The following is a 26,224-nucleotide window of genomic DNA, read 5'->3' as shown; positions in this document are numbered from 1 at the left end:
ACCCAGACTAGGGCTTCTTGTTTTGACAGCATTTTGCAACAGTTTGATGCTTAGCCCTGTGAGGCTTGTAGTTTCGCGGGTGGGAATTATCCCTTTGCTCTAGCATTGCTGTTGAGTCTCTTGTAATCCTTGTTTCGAAAGTAATATAATTAGCCCTTCTTTTTGCAAAAAAAAAAAGTATGACAAGACAAGTGAAGTACAAGCCTTATGTAGGCTACTCACACACACTCTAGCACCTAGTGCATATGGGATAAGTCCCATGATGACACGTGGCACTCACACAAGACTCACACACATAAACTAGTACTAGATCACCTAGTTTTAAGAGCTACTAGTAATTCATGCATGACTATGAAATGTATAATACATCCCCTACTTATAATTATCAAAATATGCTTTATTTTCTACAATAAATTTAAAATTTTCATCTCAATCATTGTAGTTCATTCCAATATTTGAATTAGAGCATATTTTTTATGTTAAGATAAATAAGTATATGGAGTCCATGCTCATAGAAGAGGTTTATTGAAACTTCAAAACGTTTAGAGAAGAAAGTAATACAATCTATTGTCATTTGGACCAAATGGTTCAATTTCGACCTAATGGTCAATATTTAGATGGTAGTAAGTTTTGAGTTTACTTTATTCGATCTAAGCCATCAAAAAAATATAACTTCTAGTTTATATAAAATAAAATACACTCTTTCACTATGATATCTCCAACACTATAGCAGCTGCTTGTGTTAGCTAAAGGTCTTGTACAGCTCCCATGGCCCTTCAGTTGTGTCCTTGAGAGTTCAGTCTCGGATTCAACGCTTTCCAGGTTCCAAACCACTTTCAGAATAGGCACAACTATCTGGCGCTAAATTTCGACCTAGAATCATCCCCTCGAGCTCAATCTGTACAATCGTACGGCCATTAGTTTGAACTATACGGTTCCGTACAGTTCTCTAACAGACATCCATGCAGCACTTCCTGTCTGGTGCATTCATCCGTACGATTTCCCAGACACATACCGTATAGTACATATTTCTGCAGTTTTTGTGTTGTTGCTCCGTTGAACTCTGCAAACAGCTCTTTTACAGCTCCATTTGCTGTTTTGAAGCTTGTATTTGCAGGTCAGCCAACAAGGGTGACTTTGGGACTGCTCTAGTGCTCAAAGTTTGTTGCTTTTGGGTCACATTTGCTCACATTGGCCTAGTTCAATCAAATTTTGAGAATTTTCTCCTTTGCCCTCTTTTGGCACACTTGTCCTCTCCAAAATTTGGGGCTTTTGCCAAAATTGCAGTTTTTTTCTCTCAGATGGCCTGCTAAGGCCTTGTCCTTCCATTTCTCACATTCAGCTTGCAAGAAATTGGGGCTTTTGCTCCTGTTGACTAGCATTAGCTCTTGAGCATTGCGGACTTCAGTTTTAGGTACTTTGGAGCAGATTTGTGCATACATTTGTGAGACTTTTGTGCAGACTTTGCTAAATTGCAGGTAGATTTTGCAGTACAGCTTCATGCTTTTGATGCATTGACATTTGCAGATTGTTGCAGTAATACATTGCATAGCTTCAACCCAAAAACGACAGCAAAAAGCAAAATGACAGCCTTTTGCATTTTGCTCAATGTTTGAGCACTTCGTTGGGCATTCACATTTGCATAGCTTTTGCTGTCATTTTTGGGTTGATTTTTGCAGATTTTGTGTCAGCTTTTTAGAAGCCCGTTCATTGCAATAACAGCCTTGAGGCTTTGTCATTTGCAGGGCAAGCTTGATGGTACCAACTATCTCATGTGGTCATACTTCATGTGCCAATTCTAGTACCCCTCCTGCAGTGGCTGACCTACCGATTTGTTCAGCTTTGGGCCACCTGACCTAGGGCATGGCACATGGCCCCACCTGCATCCGCCCAGTTCAGCACTGCTGACTGATAGCCTGTAATACTGCTGACCAGCAGGCTCTCCTGGCCTATAACAGGCCACATGCTGATGCAGCCTCCTGGCCTTTTCTGGCCCTGCAATAATTGCCCTTATTCCAGGGCCTATAGCAGCACCTGTGTAGTCCTTCACAACAGCTACCATGTCCACATCTTTGTAATAGATCTACACACTCCAGGAAGACCGGCAAATGCCATGGCCCACCATACTGCTTGTACCTGCTGCTGGACCATCGTCTTGTTCTGGCCTCCGTAAATGCTGTTGTACCATCCATACCTGCTCTTGTACAGTCCGTATACTGCTCACAGGTTTGCCCTACCCACCTCTAACAGTGGACTATGTAGCAGCTGAAGATGCAAGACATGGGATGGAATGGAAAGGAAAAGCAAGACTAGGAAAGCATAACGGAAATGAAATAATGCGAGAAAGAAATATACAACTAAGCAAAGTACTTACATGATCAAGAAAGGCATGAGGCTTGATTAAAATGACAATGAAAGTACAATGCCTTTATAGGATAGGCACACACACTCTAAGTGTCAAATGTATATGGGATAAGTCCCATAGTGACACATGGCACTCTAGGATATAAAGTAGTATAGTACTACTCTAGAACACACTAAAAGTCACTCAAATTGACTCCATTTCCTAACACCCTCCCATGGAGGAAAGGTGAGGGACTACTGGAATGGAACCAAGAACAGAACATGACAATGATGGTCATCAAAACTGTGCATGCCGGTCTACAACTAGACATGGCTCCCACACAATCTCAGAGGCAAGTGAGCATGGCTCAGAGGCTAGTGAGCATAACATAGAAATCACATCTAGCATGGCTTAGAGGCTCATCATGCATGGATGCATGATCAACTCAGAAGTCTAGAAGACCAATGCACCAACAAATAGACCTATCAAAGCCAAAAACACATAGCTCCCACAATAGATCCCCACCTGGCTCCAAAGACTAATGAGGAACATGGAGCCACACACCAAAAATATAAAAGAAATACATCATTTTAGGAGGACTATCCAAGGTAGAGGACCTTTATTGACTCAACACACATGATTTATTGCATTCATTTTTAGGAAACGCCCCCAGGGCAGAGTACCCAAATATATTATGCTTTAGAAAGCAAAATCATGATCTCAATCATCCTCTAGATGCGGGAGACAGACTGTAAGAGCATGATCCTGTGTCGACGGGTTATCTTCGTCTGCATCATCACTAGTGGCGGATGCCACCCAACTGGCATGATCCTTCGATTGTTGTTGAGCAAGCTTCTGGTAACACTTGTCCTCCATATGACCGTATTGCAGTAAGTGCACTTGAATGGCTTGAATGTCTTCCTCGTGCTGGTGGAGTCAATGGCCTAGGTCTCCATTTGCTGGTGGAGGCAAGTGCTTGTGTAGTATCCGCTGAATAGGATGGAGATTCTTTGTTGCGGCAATCCTATTTAAGCAAAAGAGACACCATATCTTTGAATGTAGTCGATGCAATGCGAAGTACTTCAAGGGCATTCTCAAAGCGAGAAATCCCTTCCATACTTGTCATCAGGACAGCCATTCTGTCCTCGTCATTCGGGCAACACTTCAAATTGGAGAGTTGTTGAACTAAAGATTCAATTTTCGCTATATGCGCACTCAAAGTATCAGACTCTTCCATTTTCAGCTTATAAAATTGCATTTTCAGAAATACCTTGGAGTTGGTGATCTTGTTACCAAATATATTCTCGAGGCGTGCCCAAATCTCCTTGAAGTCGATGTGAAGAATCAATGAATCATCTAGGCAAAGCCCGATGATTGCGATGGCTCTCGAATTGTGTTGCTTTCAAATCTTTCGTGTTTGAAGCTCCGTTGATGCCTCAAACACAAGTGCTTCATCATCTTCGATGGCATCCCAAACATTCTCCTTCATGAGAAGGAATTGCACTTTTGTTTACCATGTGGAAAATCCGTCCCCCTTGAATTTGTCCACAAGGAGAGAGTTGGTGTCATGACAAGAGAAATCACTAATCTATGATTAGTAGACATAAAAACATTATTATATATTATACGCCAATGGTGTAACATGTATATGTATTTATGATGGACACCGACCAATTTGTTATGGCGGTGGATCATCCGAGTAGATAGGACTAGTCGAGCTAGAGCCACTGCTTCAGACGGAGTATATATTATATATTATACGCCAATGGTGTAACATGTATATGTATTTATGATGGACACCGACCAATTTGTTATGGCGGTGGATCATCCGAGTAGATAGGACTAGTCGAGCTAGAGCCACTGCTTCAGACGGCATCGAATTTGGACATGTGATACTTATTCTATTAATAAAAATGTGCACACGTGTGTCTAGGTCCTAGGGGCAATAGGAAGGGAAGGGTGCATTAAGGTGCATTGAATGGTAGATGCATGGGTCATAGGCTAAGGGTAGATGTAAATGGGAAGATGGAACTTGAGTGATCTCAAGGGACATTAATGAAAGGGTATCACCCTTTCATTCTTCATTCACATTACACTCATCCGCCATCTCACACACACCTTGCATGTAGGTCGAAAATAGAAACAAGTACTCCCATGAGGGCGCTCTTTCCCATTGGAGAGCCAATCGGCATTCAAATTCTGCATGTATTGCACACATTTGCATTCTCGAAAAGTTTGATTTTTCACAGTTGGTGGAAAGCGAATCCATAAAGCTAGCAGCTAGGAGAGAGAAGAGTGATGGATAGAATGAAGGGCACAAGCGAGCTGAGGGAGAAATGGAAGGCTGAGGAAGAAATGGGAGAAATGGCGGGCAAAAGGAAAAAAAAATGGCGGCCACAATGGAGATGTAGGACAGGAAGAAATAGCGGACAGAATACGGGCACCAACTTGGGAGCAGCAGCTCCAAGAGAATGTCACGCAGAAGGAGAAAATGGCGGGCTGGAGCAAAGGTCAACGATGAAGAGGATGGACAGCTCCACGTTGAGCTGGCTGCATCATGCTTGGGCTGTCAAATCATTGAGCTCCAAAACAAAATTCGCGCGCATAAACAAATTTCGTGACTTCTTGCAAGGGCTGTAACTTTTCACAGAAAACTCAGATTGCAATGATGTAAAAACGAAATTTTAGTACTCGAAGTCCTCTACAACTTTGCTGAAGACACAAAGCCGTGATTTTGCTTCTAGATCCGGATAGAAGCGTCACATCGTCCGCAGGTCACAACGTAGCTGAAGGAAGGAGAAGAGAGGTGGCAGATCATGGCGTGGAGAAGAGAGCTCTAGATGGAATTGGAGAAGCCATTCCTCCAAGGGGAATGAGGGAGAGAGGCTTCAATGTCCTCAATCTCTTACCTCAACCTCTTGGAAGATAGTCTAGCTCTGATACCATACGAAGATGCAAGACATGGAATGGAATGGAAAGGAAAAGCAAGCCTAGGAAAGCATAATGGAAATGAAATAATGCGAGAAAGAAATATACAACTAAGCAAAGTACTTACATGATCAAGAAAGGCATGAGGCTTGATTAAAATGACAATGAAAGTACAATGCCTTTATAGGATAGGCACACACACTCTAAGTGTCAAATGTATATGGGATAAGTCCCATAGTGACACATGGCACTCTAGGATATAAAGTAGTATAGTACTGCTCTAAAACACACTAAAAGTCACTCAAATTGACTCCATTACCTAACAGCAGCCCATGTGGCAGCTTACATAGCTTGTCTTGTGGATCTCCCTCCACCTAAATCCCCCATGTAGCATCCAAACCTGATGCACACACCGCAGACTCTCATGCCCTCCATTCCTGTAAGAATGTAGAAGCTGCCGTGTGTCCAAAACTACGCCAAGTGCGGATCCCACACCGCCCCATAGACATGCCTCCTTGCACCCCCAAAGGGTCGACCAGGGATACAAGAGGCCTTCAAATTAGGCCATATATACAAGGCCCCATCCATTACACGTTGATTTATGGGATAACCTCCCATTGCACACGTGTCATGCGGCGTATACAAGAGCCCAATACCCTTTGAATAATCCAAGCCAGAAGGGGATACAACCAAGGGGGATAGCCCTATATCCAACACACCCCATGGGCTAAGCACCTTGAAAGGTAGGCCAACCTAGCCGTCAACCAAGGGGTACGCAACACAAATGCACGGGATTCAACAAATCAAGCCGCCCATGACACGGACAACCAGCCGCCAGTGCGGAGCAGCTGCAGTCGACAGAAAGTCGCACTCAACATCTATTGCGAATCGCGACACATCACAATAGTCAAGCCTGCCCAGAATCACAGGTGCCGCCACGTGTGTGAAGGAATAGCCTTCTCAAGAATGCAAATGTGTGCAATGCATGCAAAAAATGCCAATTGGCCCTCCAATGGGGAAGAGCGCCCTCGTGAGAGTACTTGGTTCTATTTTGACCTATATGCAAGGTGGGAGAGAGATGGCGGATGAATGCAATGTGAATGAAAAATGCTACGTGAGATTCACAATGAAAGGGTGATACCCTTTCATTAATGTCCCTTGAGATCACTCAAGTTCCATCTTCCCATTTATACCTTAATGCACCCTTCCCTTCCTATTGCCCTAGGACCTAGACACGTGTGTGCACATTTTTATTAATAGAATAAAGTATCACATGTCCAAATTCGAGGCCGTCTGAAGCAGTGGCTCCAGCTCGACTAGTCCTATCTACTCAGATGATCCACCACCATAACAAATCGGTCGGTGTCCATCATAAATACAAATACTTGTTACACCATTGGCGTATAATATATAATAATGTTTTCAATGTCTACTAATCACGGATTAGTGATCTCTCTTGTCATGACACTCCCTCCTGCTTGAATGCGCAGAAGTCCTCTTCTGGATCCTCTCTTATCTCTTTCTCTTGCGTACGCTTCTCTTTTACTTCTACATTTGCATCTCCTCTTCATAATTTGCAAATATTCTTCTCTTGGCAGTACACGATCTCTTCTGAATCAAAACTTAAATTCCATCTTCAAGTTCTAATTCCTCTTGATGCTGAATATTCAAAATGTAGAAGTACCACTGCATTGCTTCTTCAATATCTCTTCATACTCAGAATTCTCTTCTGAATACTAAGCCGCTGAAATCTCTTTATAGTAACCTGCTCAATAAGCTGAAACATATTCTCAACAAACCGATCGGTATTAAAACGATTCTCTCACCCAAATGTGTTATTGAACTAGATAGACTTTGGCTATAGATGATTTTGCGATGGAGAACTACTTAGTCTATAGAAACTATAGACCTTCAATTTCTTTTTCCAACTCTTCTATTTCAGCCTTATTCATCCTATCAAAGGCTCTACATGGATTTTTCTGCGTCTATACTCCACAATGAAAATGTCTACTCTCTATTCAGTTCACACATCCATACACCAATGTTGGCTGAATGGATAGCATTTACTCTTGATTCTATGTTCACCGTAGAGTCTTGGGATGAGGAGGTAGAAGCCTCACCCTCCTGCTTGGATGCTTTGCCTTTCCCTTTTACAGAATTGGTTTTCGTAATTTTGGCTAATAGAGTAGGACATTTATGCCATGGATGCCCTGGCTTATGTTTCTTACATCCGAAACATTTACCCTCCTTAATTAGCTTTTTCTTCTCATCATCAGTCGTGGAAGGAAATGGTATCCATCCAGGACGTGATTGGTTGTTCAATGGCTTTCTCATTTCCTTTGTTGAAGGGTTTACGAGGATTCAATTTCCTCTCAGCAATCTCAGCCAATTTAGTAAGGTCTTTCAAGGTGGTTGGCTTGAACATTTCAACCTCATACCTCGCTTTCGGGATTAGGGCTGCTAAATACTTCTTCCTTTTATCATCCTCACTCTTCTCAGGTAACTCTAAAGAGAGTTACCAGAACCTAGCTGTAAATTCAGCGTTACTCTCATTTTCGAATTGCCTCAACCTTTCCCAGCGGAAGTCAATTCTTCTTCATGCCTCGGAGACATGAAAGTGGCCTTAAGTTGCTCTACAAATTTGGACCATTGAAGAATAGGCTCTTTTCCCGTTTGTGATAAGGACCACCACATTAAAGCATCCTTTTGTAGATGCAGTGTGCTGAGAGCAAGCTTCTCATGGTCGGTCTTATCTTGATGAGCAAAATATAGCTCAAAATGGCGAATCCAATTGAGGATTTTATCTGCCTCTCTTACTCCATCATACTTTGGGAACTCTATTCTCTCTCAGGGTTGGAATTTAGCTCTCTTTGAGGGGGTACTTAAATCGTCATTTCCAAAATTCAGCACTCTCTTAGTCCCTAATTTTGTCATAATGGACTGTTCAATCATATGGCTAAGCTGAGAAACCAGCCTATCAATAGAAGACTCCTCTCTCCCTCTTGCACTTGGATTATAATCCAAGTGTATAGGATTTTGAGTTGAAGGCGTAAACTCAGCGCCTTGCTCTTGGATTAACTCGTTTCTCCCTTCATTTATGAAGGAAAACTCCCTATCAAGAGCTTCTTGAAGGAGAGATGAAGGTAATTCTATACGTGGGTTATCATACTCAATATGTGTGTAACTCTCATCTACATTATCCTCTTCAGGAGGAGGTGATGGTGTTCTCTCCCTATGTCCTTCTGGCAGTGGAGGAAAAAGGACAAGTTCATTATTAAATATTCCTCCTCCTTCCATTCTTTCCTTTTAGTAATACGAGAGAAAATGGCTTGCTGTAATTTCAGAAAAGGGGTTTATTTTACAGCAAAAGTCAAGTGTTGTCGAGTTGGCGCTTCGCTTGTGTCGAAAAACTACTTCATTTGACCTCTTCTTCCTTCTCTTTTAGCCTTTCTTCCTTGTTTTTATTATGTTAACTGGTATACTCCGTTTGGGCTACTTGTAAACTGGTATACTCCGTTTGCACTACTTGTTTTGAGCGGAATGGTGCTCTAGATACCATTATAGGGGGTACTTGATGGGTGGATCACCCCCTTAAAATCTTGTTCCAATCCGACTTTCCATTGGGGAGAACCGGGGGGTTCTCTTTTCCTCACGGTTTAAGGGTTGTAAGGGTCTATTCGCACAGGGGGGACTCACCCCGTTCCCCGTCCAAAGACCACAAAAATTAGAGAAAGTTCTTACCTCATGGCTTCCAAAGTTGAGGAATTGTGGCTTCCAAGACTGCAGCAAATGTACAGCCCTGTTTCGCACGGGGTCCTTGCAGAGGTATGTTTCGCGGACAGAATTTTCGCACAGGTCCCTGTCAGGGCTCTGTTTCTTACACAGATCTGCAGGCTCCCGTGCCCTTTCGCGTCCACGCAGGCCTCTTGCTTCCCACCCGCAGCTCTTCGTGCGTGGCCTTCCTGCCGCTCTCTTGGCCTGCGCCTTGCGTGCAGTCTTCTACGACTCTTTTCCACGCAGCCTTCTCGTACGCTCGCGCTTGCTGTCCATACCTCCGTCCCGCACTCTTCTGTCCCGGTCGTGGATTGTCACAGCTCTGATACCAAATGTGAAGAAACAGCCTTCTCAAGAATGAAAATGTGTGCAATGCATGCAGAATTTGAATGCCAATTGACCCTCCAATGGGGAAGAGCGCCCTCATGAGAGTACTTGGTTCTATTTCGACCTACATGCAAGGTGGGAGAGAGATGGCGGATGAATGCAATGTGAATGAAAAATGCTACGTGAGATTCACAATGAAAGGGTGATACCCTTTCATTAATGTCCTTTGAGATCACTCAAGTTCCATCTTCCCATTTACACCTACCTTTAGCCTACGATCCATGCATCTACCATTCAATGCACCTTAATGCACCCTTCCCTTCCTATTGCCCCTAGGACCTATACACGTGTGTGCACATTTTTATTAATAGAATAAGTATCACATGTCCAAATTCGATGCCGTCTCAAGCAGTGGCTCCAGCTGGACTAGTCCTATCTACTCAAATGATCTACCGCCATAACAAATCGGTCGGTGTCCATCATAAATACAAATGCTTGTTACACCATTGGCGTATAATATATAATAATGTTTTCAATGTCTACTAATCACGGATTAGTGATCTCTCTTGTCATGATGACGTGTCGCACACATGACAGCCGTCCGAGACAGTCATGAGCAGGAGACATATCTACGTGGAAGGATTGGTGGCAACTGCAAAAGGTACAGGTGGCTAGAGCATAATAAGTCAGCATGAGCTGACTATACAGTCGACCGTACAGCTGCAGGGCTGACTAATTGAACAGGCCAATTCGCATTGGTCGGGTCAGAGCAATCGGCTGCTGTGGGCAGTTGGGTACTGTTGCAGCAGGTTCAAAAGGAAGCAGAGGTGGGCCAATCTGTATCGGTGGGGTCAGAGCAGCAGACTACTGTGGGTAGGTACTCCTGCAGCAGGTCCAAAAGGAAGCAGAGGGGGGGGGCAAGCTTGAGCCAATAGGCACCAGGCCCAAGGGCCTTAAATAGGCTTAAGAGCAGGTCGGTTGTCCAGAAAGGGCCGGACTGGTCGGAATATTGGAAGGTAACAGGGGTATTAGTGAGCCCAAAAGGCATCACTTTGAACTCATAATGTCCTCTTTCTGTCCTGAAGCAGCTTTACATTCATCACCCTCCTTAATTCTTATTTTGTGGTACCCTGACCTGAGGTCTATCTTAGAGGAGTATTAGATCGCTTCAGTTCATCCAAGAAGTCATCCACCCTAGGGACTGGGAATCTGTTTTTATTAGTCATTTTATGGAGCTCCCTATAGTCAATGCATAATCTGAAAGTATCATCTTTTTCACCAATAAGACATAGGAGTTGAAGCCCTTATCCATCAACTCCTGAATCTGAGTGGCAACCTCTTCTTTTTCTGCTTTTGATAACCTGTAGGGAGCCTTCTTGATAGGTCTAGTTCCCTCCACCAAATAAATGGCATGATCCACACGATTTTACAATCGTTTTACTTTGAAGGAAAAAAATTCCTCCCTGAAAAAGCAAAGACACTATTTTAGATCCCAAGCCATACGCATAATTTGAATGTTTCATTGTAATCAACAGTGCAGGATAGTCATGTTTGCATATGAGCATATCAGAGACAAGATAGCAACAAAGCTACGCAGCTTGTATCATTAAACAAATGCAAGTCTTTGAGAGAGTGTTAGCTTACGATAACTAAGTAATAAAAAAGGTAGCCGTGACACTCATTTACCATCAATATCTCCTCCTAGACGCTCTGCTTCATCTTCATTGTCGTATTCCAAATCCTTGATCTTTGATTGAGGGTCCTTTTGGGCATCCTTCTGATTTACATTGTACGTGTCTTCCATCTACAGAGAAACCAACCTAGCTATTACTATTTTCGCATCAATTTTTTGGAAGAGAAATAAAAAAATAAGTAGTACATTAAATCAATGACAAGAAGAGCATTGCCAACATTAAAATGTTACTTTGGCCTAGCTACGTTAAAATTGAATTGATCACATTTGATTGAAAGAATATATGGCACCTTGTTTTACCATGAAATCCCCTTTAAAACATTCTCTTTCATCTTCAAAACACTCTCTTTCATCTTCATCTTCCAGATCTTCCACCTTTAGGAGCCTCTCCTGTTGTTCATCGTTATCATCTGAACAGTCAGAAGTTTCAATATGTTCACCAGCACCTGCATTTTCCATCTCATCAAGCAAACAGGAGACACTTTCTCGATCCTCTTTTTGTTGTTCTTGCTTTCCTTTGCCATGGTATATGTCGTTATTATCAAGGATTTTTACACCCATGCTCGAAAGAGACTCCTCTTGCCTTTCCCTTCCAGAATCTTGTGTATAAAAGCTGATTAATCCTTGGAAATCTTCCTTATAAGACGAAGGCCTGGTTGTTTTGCTGTGATGTACCTGTTTTCAAGAGTTTAAGCTGTATTTCTGCACAACTTTTACCGAGATTATTCCAATAGCACCTGTATACTAACCAAAACAACCCCTACAATAAGGTTTCCATGATATCAAAATCATATCAGCAGGAAGTCATCGAGGAAAAAAGGGTATAAGACGTATACTCTAAAAAGTGCCCAAAGCGTTTACAATGAGCCTCAATGTGCAAGGAACCAAGTGGATGAAGTGCATAATTTGAGTAAGAAAAGGAGCTGTAGGGATGGCATATCAAAAGTGAATCACAAATGATCAACGTTATGGAGGAGAGCACTTAATCCCTTTGATCTGTACACCCGTTCTGTGTTGTGATGTTTTAGAATGGGAAGCTGAAACAGAGAGACTCTCTTAGATTTTCCCATGCCTCCATCTCAAGAGTTCAAGAACAGCCCATAAGAAGTCCCAAGATTTCCTCAAAGAGACACCCAATAATTCTCTCTTCCCATATGTGGAGCCAGCCTGCTCCTCCACTTGATCATGTGAGCGTTTTTCCAATCCTGCAGGATATCCCTTTCAGGAAGCTTAGGACCCACTGCAACCTCATATCCCCTTTGCATGGAGAAATCCTGCTGCATCCTATTCAATGTTACACAAGGTATCCTAGAAACTCTCGACATAACAAAGCCTCAGCCTCATCCCACTTATGTAAACTACAAAACACAATTGTACTCATGCTTGCAGCATCACAACCCATGAGATAATTGCATTTATGTATTCAATATCAACCAGGATGATGAGTTTGTTTTTCTCTTGATGTCAAACCTTTCCACGAAAGTAGAAGGCAAATATGGAGGCGATCCAAAAGAGGAAGCGGGAGGGGGGAGAGGAGAAAGAGGAAGAGGAGAAAGAGGAAAGATATATTGATGTATGCAGGAGGCCAAAAAGGCCTACAAGACCAAGTCTAACTTACATCATGAGAAAAAATCCCTAGTAGGGGAATTAGAAGTATCCAATGCACACCTAAAGATCTAAAGCACTATTGCATTAGAGGTATTTAGTGAATTAGAGGTATCTAATGCACACCTAAAGATCTAATGTAAACCGTGAGTCAAAAGCCAGGCCAGGGAGACAGTTTTAGAGTTGAGTGGCTCCCCATTCTTCTTGGAGTCCTCTACAGTGGTACTTTCAGCCCCAAGCTTGGATTTTTTCAAGCTCTCTTGGATGAGCATGTATTTACCCTCTTAGGGTGTTCGGCTTCAATGCATGATGTACTTCTTCCATCAGCTCTGCTATTGGAGCTTCTTTCATACTGAATAGAAGTCCTTTCTAATTATGTATTCCCATCAGCATAATCTGGCACTGACCAGAGGTCGAAAGCACATGCAGCCATAATGAAGCAAAGCTGGACAAGGCCAATCCTTTAACCAAAATGTCCAGGTCCTATGAACACAGGGGTAGACACAGCAAAATATACAAGTTTTTGGAGGCTAATAAACTATGTACACAATTTCCTGAATACAAGGCTGAAACCACTTACAGAAAATTTAAGATTTGGCCTGAAAAGAGTTGTGCGCACAATCTTGGCAGAGCTACTGTCTATATTTAAAGAGTTCAGAATATCTATTTGAACAGGATTTGTTGCAGTAGCCGTCAGAGCCATAATTGGAATATCATGTTTCAAACCTGGCAATGCCTGAACGTTGAATGTTTCCCTCAAAATTGATAGACGCCTGAAGCAAAAGAAGCCAACGCTAAGTCCAAAAACCACAAAACTCTTAAAGACTAAACATTCACAATTGGCAAGGAGAATCGTTCCTAAAAAGAAAAATGGAGACAGTCTCCATTCTTGAAAACCATACAGATGTTACTTTAATTTTTAAAAGTCCAACCATAACAGCACAAAAGCTACACCTATAAAATGTGTTTTCTTGCAAGTATTAGTCTTCTGTCGGTCAGATTTGTAGGAGAAATCTGTGTACTATTGCACTCAAGCAGGGCACCCCAACATGTGGAATTTCTATCATTTTTCTCATTAATAAGAGGAGAGAGTAACACTTATTGCCTATCTCTTAAATCTCGGAGTAACTGGCAAGAGTAATTCAATCAAGAAAAGCAGCAATGCTAAGTAGGTCGAACAAAAACATAAGCTGGATTGAGGTATGTCAACCTGTAGCCAGGACGAAAATCATGTCCCCACTTTGAGATACAATGGGCCTCATCAATGGCAAAAAGTGTGATTCCACGGCTGCATGCTAAATGCTTCAAGGAGTAAATAAGTCTGCGCCAAAACAAGGATCAATTTGATAGCAGCAAGGCAGAATAGGGCCACTGATGAGCCAGTACTTGTAAGCATGTAGATCTCAGAAAGTTGAGCTTGCTATAAAGTCCTAATCGTTTATTAAGTTATACTAAGGACAACAGAACAAAAGCTACCGTGGCAAAGTCTCTGGGCACACATAAACAATACTGTACATGCCAGACATGGCCTTCTCTTCGACACTTTTATCCTGCTGCCCAGAGCCAAGAAAGCAAGCCGAAATTCCTCTCTTCGAAAGCTGTAAGCATTGATCATGCATGAGGCTGATAAGTGGTGAGATAACCACCACTACCTTTCCCGTCAATACAGCTGGCAGTTGAAAGCAAAGTGACTTTCCTGCAATTCAAGGAAACAACATTCAAACACTCAAATCTTCCAACAACGTTACTACCCCAACCTAAATGCTAACAAGCGTTTGCCACCTCCATACCTGAACCTGTGGCTGCAAGAACCAGACAGTCTTGATGAGTCGCCCAAGCTTCTAAGGCCTCCAGCTGGAAACTTTTCAGACTTTTATGACCAAAATGCCTGCTTAAAGCTTCTTTAGCTTTAATTTCTGGATTAAAAGTTAACTCCTCGAGGATAGAAGTGACTTTTTCTTCTGTATCACTAGTGTGAGATGGCATTCCACGCATGGTGTCAGCTGGGCAGACACGCTGGGAGTGAACAAGAGGGGTTAAAATTTGGGGGGAATACCGTCGTTGCTTTTTTAGGAGCTCTAGTGTGGCGACCCCAACTGAGTCATGTGACTGTATTCCCTCCTTTTCAGACCCCACATGAGTGACATCATGCTCGTGTGAGACATCTGGAAGCAGCTCCAAGTCTCCAAGCTTATGTGCATTGCAACGTTCCTTTTCATCGTGCTGCATGACGCTTTCACGTTGAAAGTGCGGAGCAGAACCTCCAGCCAGCAGAAATTCCACAGCATCAGCTAGAGAATCAACTCCTTCTACTTCTAAAGCCTCCCCAACTGCAGACTTATCAAATCCCATATCAAGAAGCGATACTCGCATACTATTTTTTGACATGCTTGCCGACGACTGATGAATTTCAGCATGCGGGGGATCCATTAAACCCTGCATTTTATTCCAGTTACGGATAGTTAGTTTGTTTAAGCTGCTTAGTGAATAAGTTCGTCAGAAGTATGAAATGATGCAAAGCAACACGATCAGACTACCAGAGCTCACCGATAGGATATCACCCTCCACCGATCACATGAAGCAGAAAACAATCTTGCACGGTAATTGCAACTGGTTTTCAATATGCCCACCAAAAGTTTGTTTGCATAATCCAAACAAACATTGACAGTTTCCGAAAAATCACAGTTAGTCGATGTGGTTGGTATAGATTAATATACGAAGTTTGTTCTTTTTATGTGGTTTGAACTCGGCACTGTAATAAGTTGCCCAGCTTTATGTTCTTGGCATGAATTAGTGGAGCTGCAGCATCTTAGTGGTTGCCATACTGTAGTCTATGTTGAAGTCTCCTTACATTAGAGTCGTTAGAGTTTGATGCAAAATTGTTGTTCTTGTCCTTGGAGATTTGTAGACATTAATTCTTGCAAACCCATGACAGCTGGGGTAGTCGAAAACGATGAGCAAGCATTCACAACCTTGCTCGCATGATTTAATTTTTTGCACGAGTCTAAGCTTTTGTTGTAGCACGTGGCAATACCTACCCCTTCACTTGTTGTGATGCATTGGGCCCCTGGCAAGGATACTTCTCTTGATGTCCTTGTGTGGATTTCTTGGAGACAAGGGACTGTTGTGCTAAGGATGCTTTTGTTGCTTAGTAAGTCCTCAACAGGTGAGTGAAACGACCTTGTGTTGAATGCTGCTTGCAATGTCAGTTTGTTGTGTTCTCTTCAAAGTTTGCATGATTGAGGAGCCATGTGCGATGAGATTTAAGATGTGTCATTTCTTGCAATACCAATGATTCTACCTTGATGTGCCTTAGCTCAATCTTTGCGAGGAGATAATGAGCGAAGGGGTCACGCACCCACAAGAGGGCGGTGTATACTCATCCATGATATTTGATGGTTGAGGGATAGAAAGCCACGGAATCCATGGAGAGGCCTTATGATCAGTGAATTGTTTGAGCTACAACTAGCTGGATTGAGAATTGTTTTCGATAAACAATGTTACGATGGTTTTTCCCAGTTTGGAACTCACATGCAATTCGAAGAATGGGAGTCCATGTGAAGTTGTATCGTCTCTATAAAGAATTTTGTTATTTCTTTGCATGTGTGCTCATGTGTTCTTGTCATGGAACTCAACCTAAAGTGTACGAGTCTCTAAAGATCCCATATGCACCATCGACAAGTCCATCATTGATATTTAGGTTGCCTGAACAAATTTCAACAATCATCCTAGGTCTTAGTTGCAGCTCAAGGTACAAACCATCAGTGTCTTTTGAGTCACTTGGTATGGCCACTGTTTTGCTACAAGCGATGTGCCTTGTGTGTCATTAGCTTTCAGCACATGTAGGAGCACCATGCAACATGTTGAAATCATCGTTATTGTGCTTATCTTTGGGGAAATGTACATGTCGTTGATTGTGTAGAGGTCTTCAAGTGAAGTTCTCCCACATGAATCTTGTTGAGAAGGTTAATGAACAACAGGTCACCACTAGAAGAACATCAATTCCTCCAAATGGCTCTAGGTGGTTGTGCTTTATCTGGCATATGCCCATGTACGCAACAATAAACGTGTTTTGACCTATGAGGGAGACCTCGGCAAGTACAATCAATTCCAAGTGCTTATATTGTGTGGATAGCAATTGGAGCTTATCTGCTGTTGAAAGGCTTGTGTAGTTTGAAGTAAGGAGGGGCAAATGGAGAGCTGGGTATCTTGTTGTTCAATCAATGTTGTGTGTTGCTTTTCGAGTATATGCCAATCGTAAAGCTCTCAGCAATCAGGTGTCCAAAGTTTGCTTGTGCAAGCAAAAACACAACAATGCTTGCACTAAAAGCAACAATGTAAAAGTTTTCTCTATCCCTACAGTCCATGACAAAAACAGGTGCATGCGAAACTCTAGGGAGATGAGTTTTTTTAGCATGATGTCCTTGACAATGATTTGTTGCTCGGAGTTGAGTTTTTGGAACATAGGATAGCACCTACTCTTGGGCATGGCCTTGTATGTTTGTTGTTGAGGGTGGTTTTATTTTTTGTACAAGTGCATTTCCTTGCCTAGGAACAACTATAATTTGGTTGGATGCTGCTCATTCTCGTCCACCTTTATGATGATAAACGCGATTGTATCCATCATGGACATGAAAAAATATTTGCCCGAATAAAGCTGAGAGGCTACCCATTGCACATACACACTTATGGCTTTATCTAGGTAGAAACAAATCAAACTATCAAAAGGATCGGTCTTGATCACGCTTGTGGTTGCACCCAATCATAGTGACACCAAGGATATGCCACCCTCTCCGTGTACTTTTTGAAGAAAAGCAAGACCTTCTATCCTAAAAAAGCTGTACATTTGTAGAACGTCCTTTAATTGAAGGACACAGGTATGTGGTGCAATTCAAGGAATTGTCTCACAACAATCACTATTGGTTAAATCCCCCATCATGCATGTGGCATCGGAGGCATCCTTTGCTTTGCATGTGCCATATGTGCTAGCATTTTGGCTTTGAAAGCAAAGCACTAACATATGAACTTGGACAATTGCCTAACGTGTAGGACCGAAAGTGTATTTTGGTTTGTAAAGCACAAGGTCTACTAGGACCAATGCTATAGAGGGCGTAAAAGAAGCTTGGGAGAGGACATCATTGTTGTTATGGTCATTGTGTAGATCAATGGGAAATAGACTTTCCTTTGCATTCGTCGCTTTTACGCATTGTGCTTGCAGTTGTTGGCATGCACCATCGTAAACACAATAAGGAAATGTGGGATAATGATAATATATGCACACAAAAAGTTTCGCATGTAATTGCTATCAAATCATAATGAGTACAAACACCATGCTTAATAGGATTGCCATTGCCAACAAACACAGACTATTGCATTCAAAAAAACAAAATTGTAAGCCATCATAATGAGCATCGTAAAAATATTTTATAGTTGTGATGAAAGGGTAATATGTGCACATAAGTTCAATAGGGTCCACAAGAATGAGCAAGACATTTATACGTTGATTTAGATTGTACTCTTAATTTTATTATATGCAAATCTTATTTGCTTCTTCAATAATTACAACAACTCCTTCAAATTACAATTAAATATGTGTTTCCAATTGAAGGGATTTTTACTCTTTTTAACTTAACTTTCAATCATAACTCTACGTCTCTACTCACTTAACATTAGCAATTTAGATTTCAAGAGTATGCAAGAATTCAAGACTATGCACTTTCATAAGTGGCATCAAAGAAGCACACTTTTAGTAACTATGTTATCATCCATGCTTGCTCTCCGATTTCCCCACCACACCCTCTACATAAAATTATATTGTGCTTCTAATGTGAATGTTTGCATCTTCCATGTGTAAAATTTTTGAGCATTGAAAAGCAAAAAGACACACTTAAAAGTAATTCCAAAGACAATTCAAACAAAATAAAATAAATTAAACTACCCTCCATGTGTGCTTGCCCTTTGCAAACTGCTTGGAACACCTTCTTCAATGATATCCTAGGAGTCTTCTTTATGGTTGCATTTTCAAGTAGTCCTCTCGATCCTTGTTTGTGTGTTTGTGCTAGTAAGCAACACAAAAATGGTTTATTTATGGATGAAGTAAACATAAGTATTTGGAATGGCAACTTGCAAGGTAGGGCCTTGATGTTGGTCAAACAACCCAAAGCATAAAATTTAATAAAAGGCAAAAATGATGGTTGTAGCAAAGATACGTGAAATGATGAGGTGTGTGATTGAGCATGGTTTTAGGAGTTGATTTAGGGCGGTGATGCCATGCTCTTTGCATAGGTGGTGATGCCATGCTCTTTGCATAGATGGTGATGTGTTATTTAAGACTATGTACTTGGTTATGCAATGAACAATGAAGACACAAAGAGTTATCTTTCTTGTATTTTGCCATGGCATGGGATGTGTGGCTCATGTTTTTCCATTCTCCCTTGTTTCTTCTTCTCACCATGTTTTTCCTTCAGCTTTCTCCCGTCCTCCCAGGTTATTGCACTCTTGCATGCTTTGTAGTAGCAAGCTTTCTCATGCTTAGGAGTTGATAGGTGATTTTTTCCGTCAATACTAAAGTTGGAATGCAAAATCCCTTGTGTTGAAACTATGTATGTGGCAAGTATGTGGGCCTTCAAATAGTTATTTTTATGGAGAGGAGGAGGATGGAAATAGCTCCTTCAAATAGTTCCTTTTATGGAAGTCGTTGATATGATGGTAATAGCAAACCCTTTGGTAGATATATTGCTTCCAAATATGTGTCAGAGCAATTGGATGTGGGTACAGATATAGTAAGCGATTTTTGGAGCATGCCTAGTATAGGATATTGGTAAATAGAGGTGTGTTGAGTGGTAAGATAAGTTGTGCCCTTAGTTACCAATTAAGTTCAAGGGTTCTAATTTGGCTAGCAATCTAGGGAGCATTGAAGTAAGTCCTATCATTTACAAAATGGCTAGGGAGGCTAGGGTATAAAGGAGGTCAAATCTCTTCAAGAGGGTTTAAGCATAGGGTTGGGGGAGTAGAAACCATTTGGCACTTTGAACTAAGATAACCCAACAAGGGACTTGCATGTTGGAAACATTTATTGAACATGAGGGATGGAGGATAGAAGGCACTCTTAGACTTGAGTTTTGAATTTGAGTTGAAAGAAGCTTAAAAGAATATTATTGAGAGAGTTAAGGAGTTAGTGGGTGATAATTGGTGGATGTGATTTTCTTGCGAGCATTTGATCGCAAGCTTTTTGGCCATTCCCCAATTTTTTGTGAGCTTTTTTGACACTCCAATATTAACAATACCCTTGCAACACTAACAGAATAGACTAAGAGGGCACATTTGAGAGTCACAGAATCTATTTTGTCATACTAAGTAGCCCTTTCCCTTTCTTATCCATGCACATGTACTTTGAGGATTAACTTAGAAGATGCACATGTCAAAAGGGCTATTTTATTCATTCTTTGAGATTACAAGTCATTCAAACCTTTAGCTTTCAAGGTTGAGCGTAAGATGGGGATCAAGGTCAAATTTTGGCACACGGTAGTTTTGATTTCGATATATTGGGAAAGTTTTTGGTTGTCTCTAGTAGATTTTGGTTTGGAAGATCTGTGCATGAGTGCATTTTTGCCATTGGGCATTAATGAAACATGTAGAATGGCCAAGAATAGTCAATAAAATTTAAGAAAAATTGGAGAAGGTTTGTCCCAAAAGACCTTCATGAATGCTAGTTGCTAGTGAGAGGATTTTAGGAATGTTTTGGCCTTTGGGATGATAAATGGAGGCTAAAATGGTCAGTTAGGAGGGTGGCATATCGTGGTGAGGGATTATTTTAATATTGGAAGATATAGCTAGAACAAGTAATGGGGGATGGCATAGGGTGATGGTATTTTTTGGGCTTGGATACCACCCACATAACTCAAGATGTGAGCACATCACCTGTCTTTCATTGGGGTGGTGGGATAATAACAAGGGGTTTTGCTTCATCTTTATACTTAATGACCCTTCCTCCTTCACATTAATTGTGTGTTCTAGGTCAAACCAAGGTCAAACCACGATTGATACACCAACTATCTTTCAGGCTGTGCCTAATAATAAGGCCTTAATACTCCCAATCCCTCAAACAGAACATCACCACCTACCTTTATATTTAACAGTTGCCATGTCCCTACAAACTCCTAAACTACACAATATTGATACTATCATCATATCAATTATGCCACATGGAGGCTATAATATTCTTTTGCAACCATCATGTCGGTTCCTAACTTGAACATGTAGCACTATGTAAGTGCACTACTTGAAGCCATAGACAATGGGGTCATTATGTCGGCCAATGGATGTCAATTATGCTCATTCATGGAGGAGTTGCTTTCAAATTTTTTATATACCTGAATTCACAATTACAAGTTTGTTAATTCAAAATAGTTTTTTGTAAGAAGACATTTATATGGGTTTTAGTCTCAAATTTTGTCTTTTTGCAGTTGATTTCAGAGGAGTAGGTGGCAATCTTGATGGTAGAGTATCAACTTAAGAGTGGAAGCCATAGTCTATCTCCTTGCCAGATGATGAGATAGGAAGAACAACCATTCTTATAGCCCTATATGAAATGGTTGGAGTCCTTGAGGAGGCTAGGCAGAATGTTAGTGAGAGTCCAATTCATGTCACATGGAGCATCATCAAAGAGACACAAGGGAAGTCATAGCCAATTGAGTGATTGAATTAGTCTCATATATTGTAGGATTGTTTCCTAGTATATATCAATATTTGGGAGTGATACTCTATACTTCTTCTTTAGAGGTTACAGTTGAGAAACATATTTACTTTCATGCTTTGTAAGTATTGCTTTATATGTAGGACTATTTGATTTGAATTGTTTTTATGTGCTTTTCTTTTAGGCCAATGCTACATTGGGTTTGCTCTTTCAATGATTGCAAAGCATCGTGTTCTCTTTCTTCCTTTGTTTTTTTTGTAAAATTTATCCTTTCAAATACCATACAAACTTCAATAATTAAATTTGAATCATAGACTAAGTAAAACTCTCCATATAAATTGTTTATAATTTTTCCACGTTAGTTTCGTTAATAAGCGAAAGTTTTATATGGCTGGTGAAAGTTTATATGCTTTTATAAAAATAAAAGCTTAGTATATTCGCCACAATTTGAAACTAAATTTTAAAAAAGAGCTAGGTTTAGCCTTTAAGATTATAAAATTATAAATAAAGTCCATGAAAATTCACCAAAGTTTTATATAATAAATAAATATATTTGGAAACTTTCGCCAACATATTATATATACAATTTAAAAATTTGGCTAGATCTATACAATTAAGCACCAAAAGAAGACGTGCAATTAAGAAGACTAGTTGCCTTATATCCAACGTACATTTGGCTAACTTAAGCCTATGGTAGGCCCATCACCAACACTATGTCTACCCCTCATCAAGTCATATAATAGGGATATATCTCCTCATGCTTCTATCTTCAACAAGGACATGGAAGGACACTACTTGGTGCCATGATCCTTTGGCTACTGCAAGGTGGTCAGATGTGAGTTACATTCCATCACCTCCCCTTAGTGCCTGCATTGCTACTCAACGTGGTCAGGTGTGGCTTACATGTCAATACCTCCCCTGGGTGCTTTCATAGCTACTCTCAGGTGGTCAGGCTTGATTTACAAAATATAGGCAAGGTTGGCAAGGTTTATGTTTCTCAATACATTCCATTGATGTCACCTTTTAGCTCATGGCTTGATGAGGATGCTATGTAGTTGACCTGCTGGTTCTTCACTCTACAATCTTCTTCCTTGTGTCCCGATTCTTGCAATGGTGCTTTGTTCTTCCATGTGCCTTGATGCTTTATGTGTGGATGCCATGCGTTGTGCTATGGTCATCTCATGCACTTGTGCTTTTGGCATGCTTAGGACAACGATGTGTGCATTCATGCTTTGCTTTTCCATTTGTTGCAAAGGTCTTACCATGAGCATATATGCTTCAATGGCAGTGTCTAATTGCTAACAATGATTCTGACTTGATAGACGTGTAGAGCTCAAAAAGACGGTCACTTTTCCTTTTTGGAGCGCATACAAATTCTTCTTGGATTGCAAGTTATGGCTTGTCGAAGTTTCTGTGAAGAAGTGGACCTTTGATGATGTGGCATAGGTATTCACATGCTGAATTCCAAGATGTTCTTGGCAAGGGCTATATGCTTAGGTGGCACTTAACTAATCCTACCCCTAACCATAAGCCTCAACCATGGTTCAAATAAACCAAGCAAGTGAACCTAACTCCACTAGCTTAACCACCCTAGTTCTAAGTACTCAATGATGGTTAGTTTAAGTCTGCCACATGTCAAAAAATGAGAACTGTGGAGGAGGATAAGGTTTCAATTTCTATGTCATCTGTGTCGTTCGCTGGCATCGCAAAGTTGCTCATTGAGCAGGGTTGCCTTGCGTGTCATCCACGAGCTTACACATCTGTGCATTAATGCAGGAGGCGTAGTCTATGAAGGCGAAGCTCTTGTCGTAGGAGTCGAGCTGCTTGTGTGAGCTTTGAGTTCGGATGGCCTTGGAGGCTTTTGTTCGTGAAGACAACAGCAGGGTTGCGACATGTTGCAGAAGGCTATGAGCCGACTAGTCGTATGCGCTGAAGGTTGTTGGAGCAATGGAGGCACCTTAACTTGGCCGGTGCAGCAGGAAAAGGCTATGCAGGCCGATCGTTTGGGCTGCTAGAAGGAGCTCACGAGAGCTTGGAGCAGGTTTTGTTGAGGTGCGTAGGTCGTTATACCAGCCTGCTCTATTGTAGAAGGAGCTAGCTTATATTGCCAGGAGATCGCTTGTATGGCAGAAGGTGTCGCGGCTTTGGCTAGTTGGCTATTGTCGCTTTAGGTAGAGAAGCCCGCTTCAGAGAGAAAATGGCAACCATCACCCAAGCTTGCTCTGTGATAGACCAGTGAGGTGTCGCTAGTTGGCCTCAAATCCCTGATCATGACTCAGTGCAGGTGGGTTCCTCTCAAGTCCCACAGAGATGGCCGCCCAAAATCGTAGAGGCAATGCAAGCGCAGCTTGCACTTGTTAGAAACAGCCCCTTCGGATTGAAGGTACTAAAAGACATACGATGCGTCCCAAGAAACAGAGTGAGGATGCAGAGATTCTGCTGGCAGTGGGTCGTGTGCAGTAGATGGCACCATTTGTAGTTGTTGCCTTGGTATAGAGTCTGCCTTTGCTCGTAGATAGAGCACTATCAAAGGAGCCACTAAGTCTAGGCTCCTAGAGTCTTCAGCGTCCGAAGGAAGAGTAGCTCGTTGGAGCAGCTTTCCAAGCTTAAGAGGCTGGCTGTAGGAGTTTCTGGAAGTTGCTTAGATCGGCTACTCTATGAAGACTCCTTGGAATTGCTACGCATTCGATTGTCTGTTGAAGTTCGCAATACATTTCAAATAAATTGGATTATTTTGTCTTTGAACCATCATTGTCCTCTTTTCTCTATGACATAAACCCTTTCACCGCACTAGCAGAAGTGCGAACTTCGTTGTTTGAGCTTTCAAGTTGCATATACACTACATGCTACTTTATCCATTACTTAAAGGTTACAGTTGTGAAACATATTTACTTTCATGCTTTGTAAGTATTGCTTTATATGCAGGACTATTTGATTTGAATTGTTTTTATGTGCTTTTCTTTTAGGCCAATGCTACATTGGGTTTGCTCTTTCAATGATTGCAAAGCATCGTGTTCTCTTTCTTCCTTTGTTTTTTTTGTAAAATTTATACTTTCAAATACCATACAAAAAGCGAAAGTTTTATATGGCTGGTGAAAGTTTATGTGCTTTTATAAAAATAAAAGCTTAGTATATTCGCCATAATTTGAAACTAAAATTAAAAAAAGAGCTAGGTTTAGCCTTTAAGATTATAAAATTATAAATAAAGTCCATGAAAATTTGCCAAAGTTTTATAAAATAAATAAATATATTTGGAAACTTTCGCCAACATATTATATATACAATTTAAAAATTTGGCTAGATCTATACAATTAAGTACCAAAAGAAGACTTGTGCAATCAAGAAGACTAGTGGCCTTATATCCAACGTACATTTGGCTAACTTAAGCCTATGGTAGGCCCATCACCAACACTATGTCTACCCCTCATCAAGTCATATAATAGGGATATATCTCCTCATGCTTCTATCTTCAACAAGGACATGGAAGGACACTACTTGGTGCCATGATCCTTTGGCTACTGCAAGGTGGTCAGATGTGAGTTACATTCCATCACCTCCCCTTAGTGCTTGCATTGCTACTTAAGGTGGTCAAGTGTGGCTTACATGTCAATACCTCCCCTGGGTGCTTTCATAGCTACTCTCAGGTGGTTAGGCTTGATTTACAAAATATAGGCAAGGTTGGCAAGGTTTTTGTTTCTCAATACATTCCATTGATGTCACCTTTTAGCTCATGGCTTGATGACGATGCTATGTAGTTGATCTGTTGGTTCTTCACTCTACAATCTTCTTCCTTGTGTCCCGATTCTTGCAATGGTGCTTTGTTCTTCCATGTGCCTTGATGCTTTATGTGTGGATGCCATGCGTTGTGCTATGGTCATCTCATGCACTTGTGCTTTTGGCATGCTTATGACAACGATGTGTGCATTCATGCTTTGCTTTTCCATTTGTTGCAAAGGTCTTACCATGAGCATATATGCTTCAATGGCAGTGTCTAATTGCTAACAATGATTCTGACTTGATAGACGCGTAGAGCTAAAAAAGACGGTCACTTTTCTTTTTTGGAGCGCATACAAATTCTTCTTGGATTGCAAGTTATGGCTTGTCGAAGTTTCTGTGAAGAAGAGGACCTTTGATGATGTGGCATAGGGATTCACATGCTGAATTCCCAGCTGATCTTGGCAGGGGGCTAAGAGGCACCATGACCTAGGACCAAGTTCCTTAGTTCTAGCTAACAACCTGCAGAAATATATGCTTATTTATTTTTTTAAAGTTTATGTTGTGAATATGCATATGCATTATTGTTTGGCATGCATGATGTGATGTGATCCTTCTTTTTTTAATAAGTTGATACCGATTTCATGTATGTTGGGCTATGATAAAGTTGTTTCATTTCTTAGATTTAGAACTATTTTTGAATGCTCTTTTGTTTTGATCCTACATATGGTTTAGGGATGGAAGGATCTAAGCGTAAGGCTATTGATTTTGAGTTATCTAAAGGACAATGGAAGTATGTCAATCAGGTCCTTCGAGATGAGCTTCTTGCAGAGATAAATAACATGAGTACAAAGGAGATGGAGATGACCATAGAAAGCACTTCTAGATTGCATACTCTAAAGAGCAAAGTTGTTTTGAATACAAGGCGTCAAGTAGAACTGGATCCTAACAGGAAACACCTTGTAGGGATCACAAAATGGGACACTGATGTTATGCTATGGGTAGAGGGGGACATTGGGAATGTCTTGGCTCGGTTTAATGAAGCATGCGCAAGGAAACCAACATTTGCAAATGATATTAATGAGGAAAAGATGCATTTATGGAATTCCTTCTGGCTAAAAATAAGACAAAGGTTATAAGGTCA

The 26,224-nt window shown here is 41.2% G+C and overlaps 1 protein-coding gene across 6 annotated transcripts in view; it reads right to left on the bottom strand.

The window, feature by feature from the left end:
* The window catches only part of RECQSIM (RECQ helicase SIM), a 53,453-nt gene extending 38,041 nt beyond the window's left edge, over window positions 1–15,412 (bottom strand). For all 6 annotated transcript variants that reach the window (XR_015541248.1, XM_087376478.1, XM_087376483.1 and 3 more), the window contains exons 1-7: window positions 15,219–15,412; window positions 14,462–15,107; window positions 14,148–14,367; window positions 13,882–13,992; window positions 13,252–13,444; window positions 11,367–11,741; window positions 11,060–11,177 (exon numbers count right to left, since the gene is read on the bottom strand). Coding sequence is in view for 5 of the 6 variants with exons in the window: in XM_087376478.1 (XP_087232604.1) it covers window positions 11,060–11,177; window positions 11,367–11,741; window positions 13,252–13,444; window positions 13,882–13,992; window positions 14,148–14,367; window positions 14,462–15,101 (1,657 nt within the window). In the remaining variant the exon portion in view is untranslated. The remainder of the gene's footprint in view (window positions 1–11,059; window positions 11,178–11,366; window positions 11,742–13,251; window positions 13,445–13,881; window positions 13,993–14,147; window positions 14,368–14,461; window positions 15,108–15,218) is intronic.
* Between the last annotated feature and the right edge of the window lie 10,812 nt (window positions 15,413–26,224).

Source organism: Dipteris shenzhenensis, chromosome 1 (assembly GCF_047967505.1).
Source record: "Dipteris shenzhenensis isolate YYH24624 ecotype China chromosome 1, Dip_SZ_1.0, whole genome shotgun sequence".
In the NCBI taxonomy this organism is placed as follows: Eukaryota; Viridiplantae; Streptophyta; class Polypodiopsida; order Gleicheniales; family Dipteridaceae; genus Dipteris; species Dipteris shenzhenensis.
The sequence above is the reverse complement of the archived record's forward strand: the minus strand, read 5'-3'. Positions and strand labels throughout refer to the sequence as shown.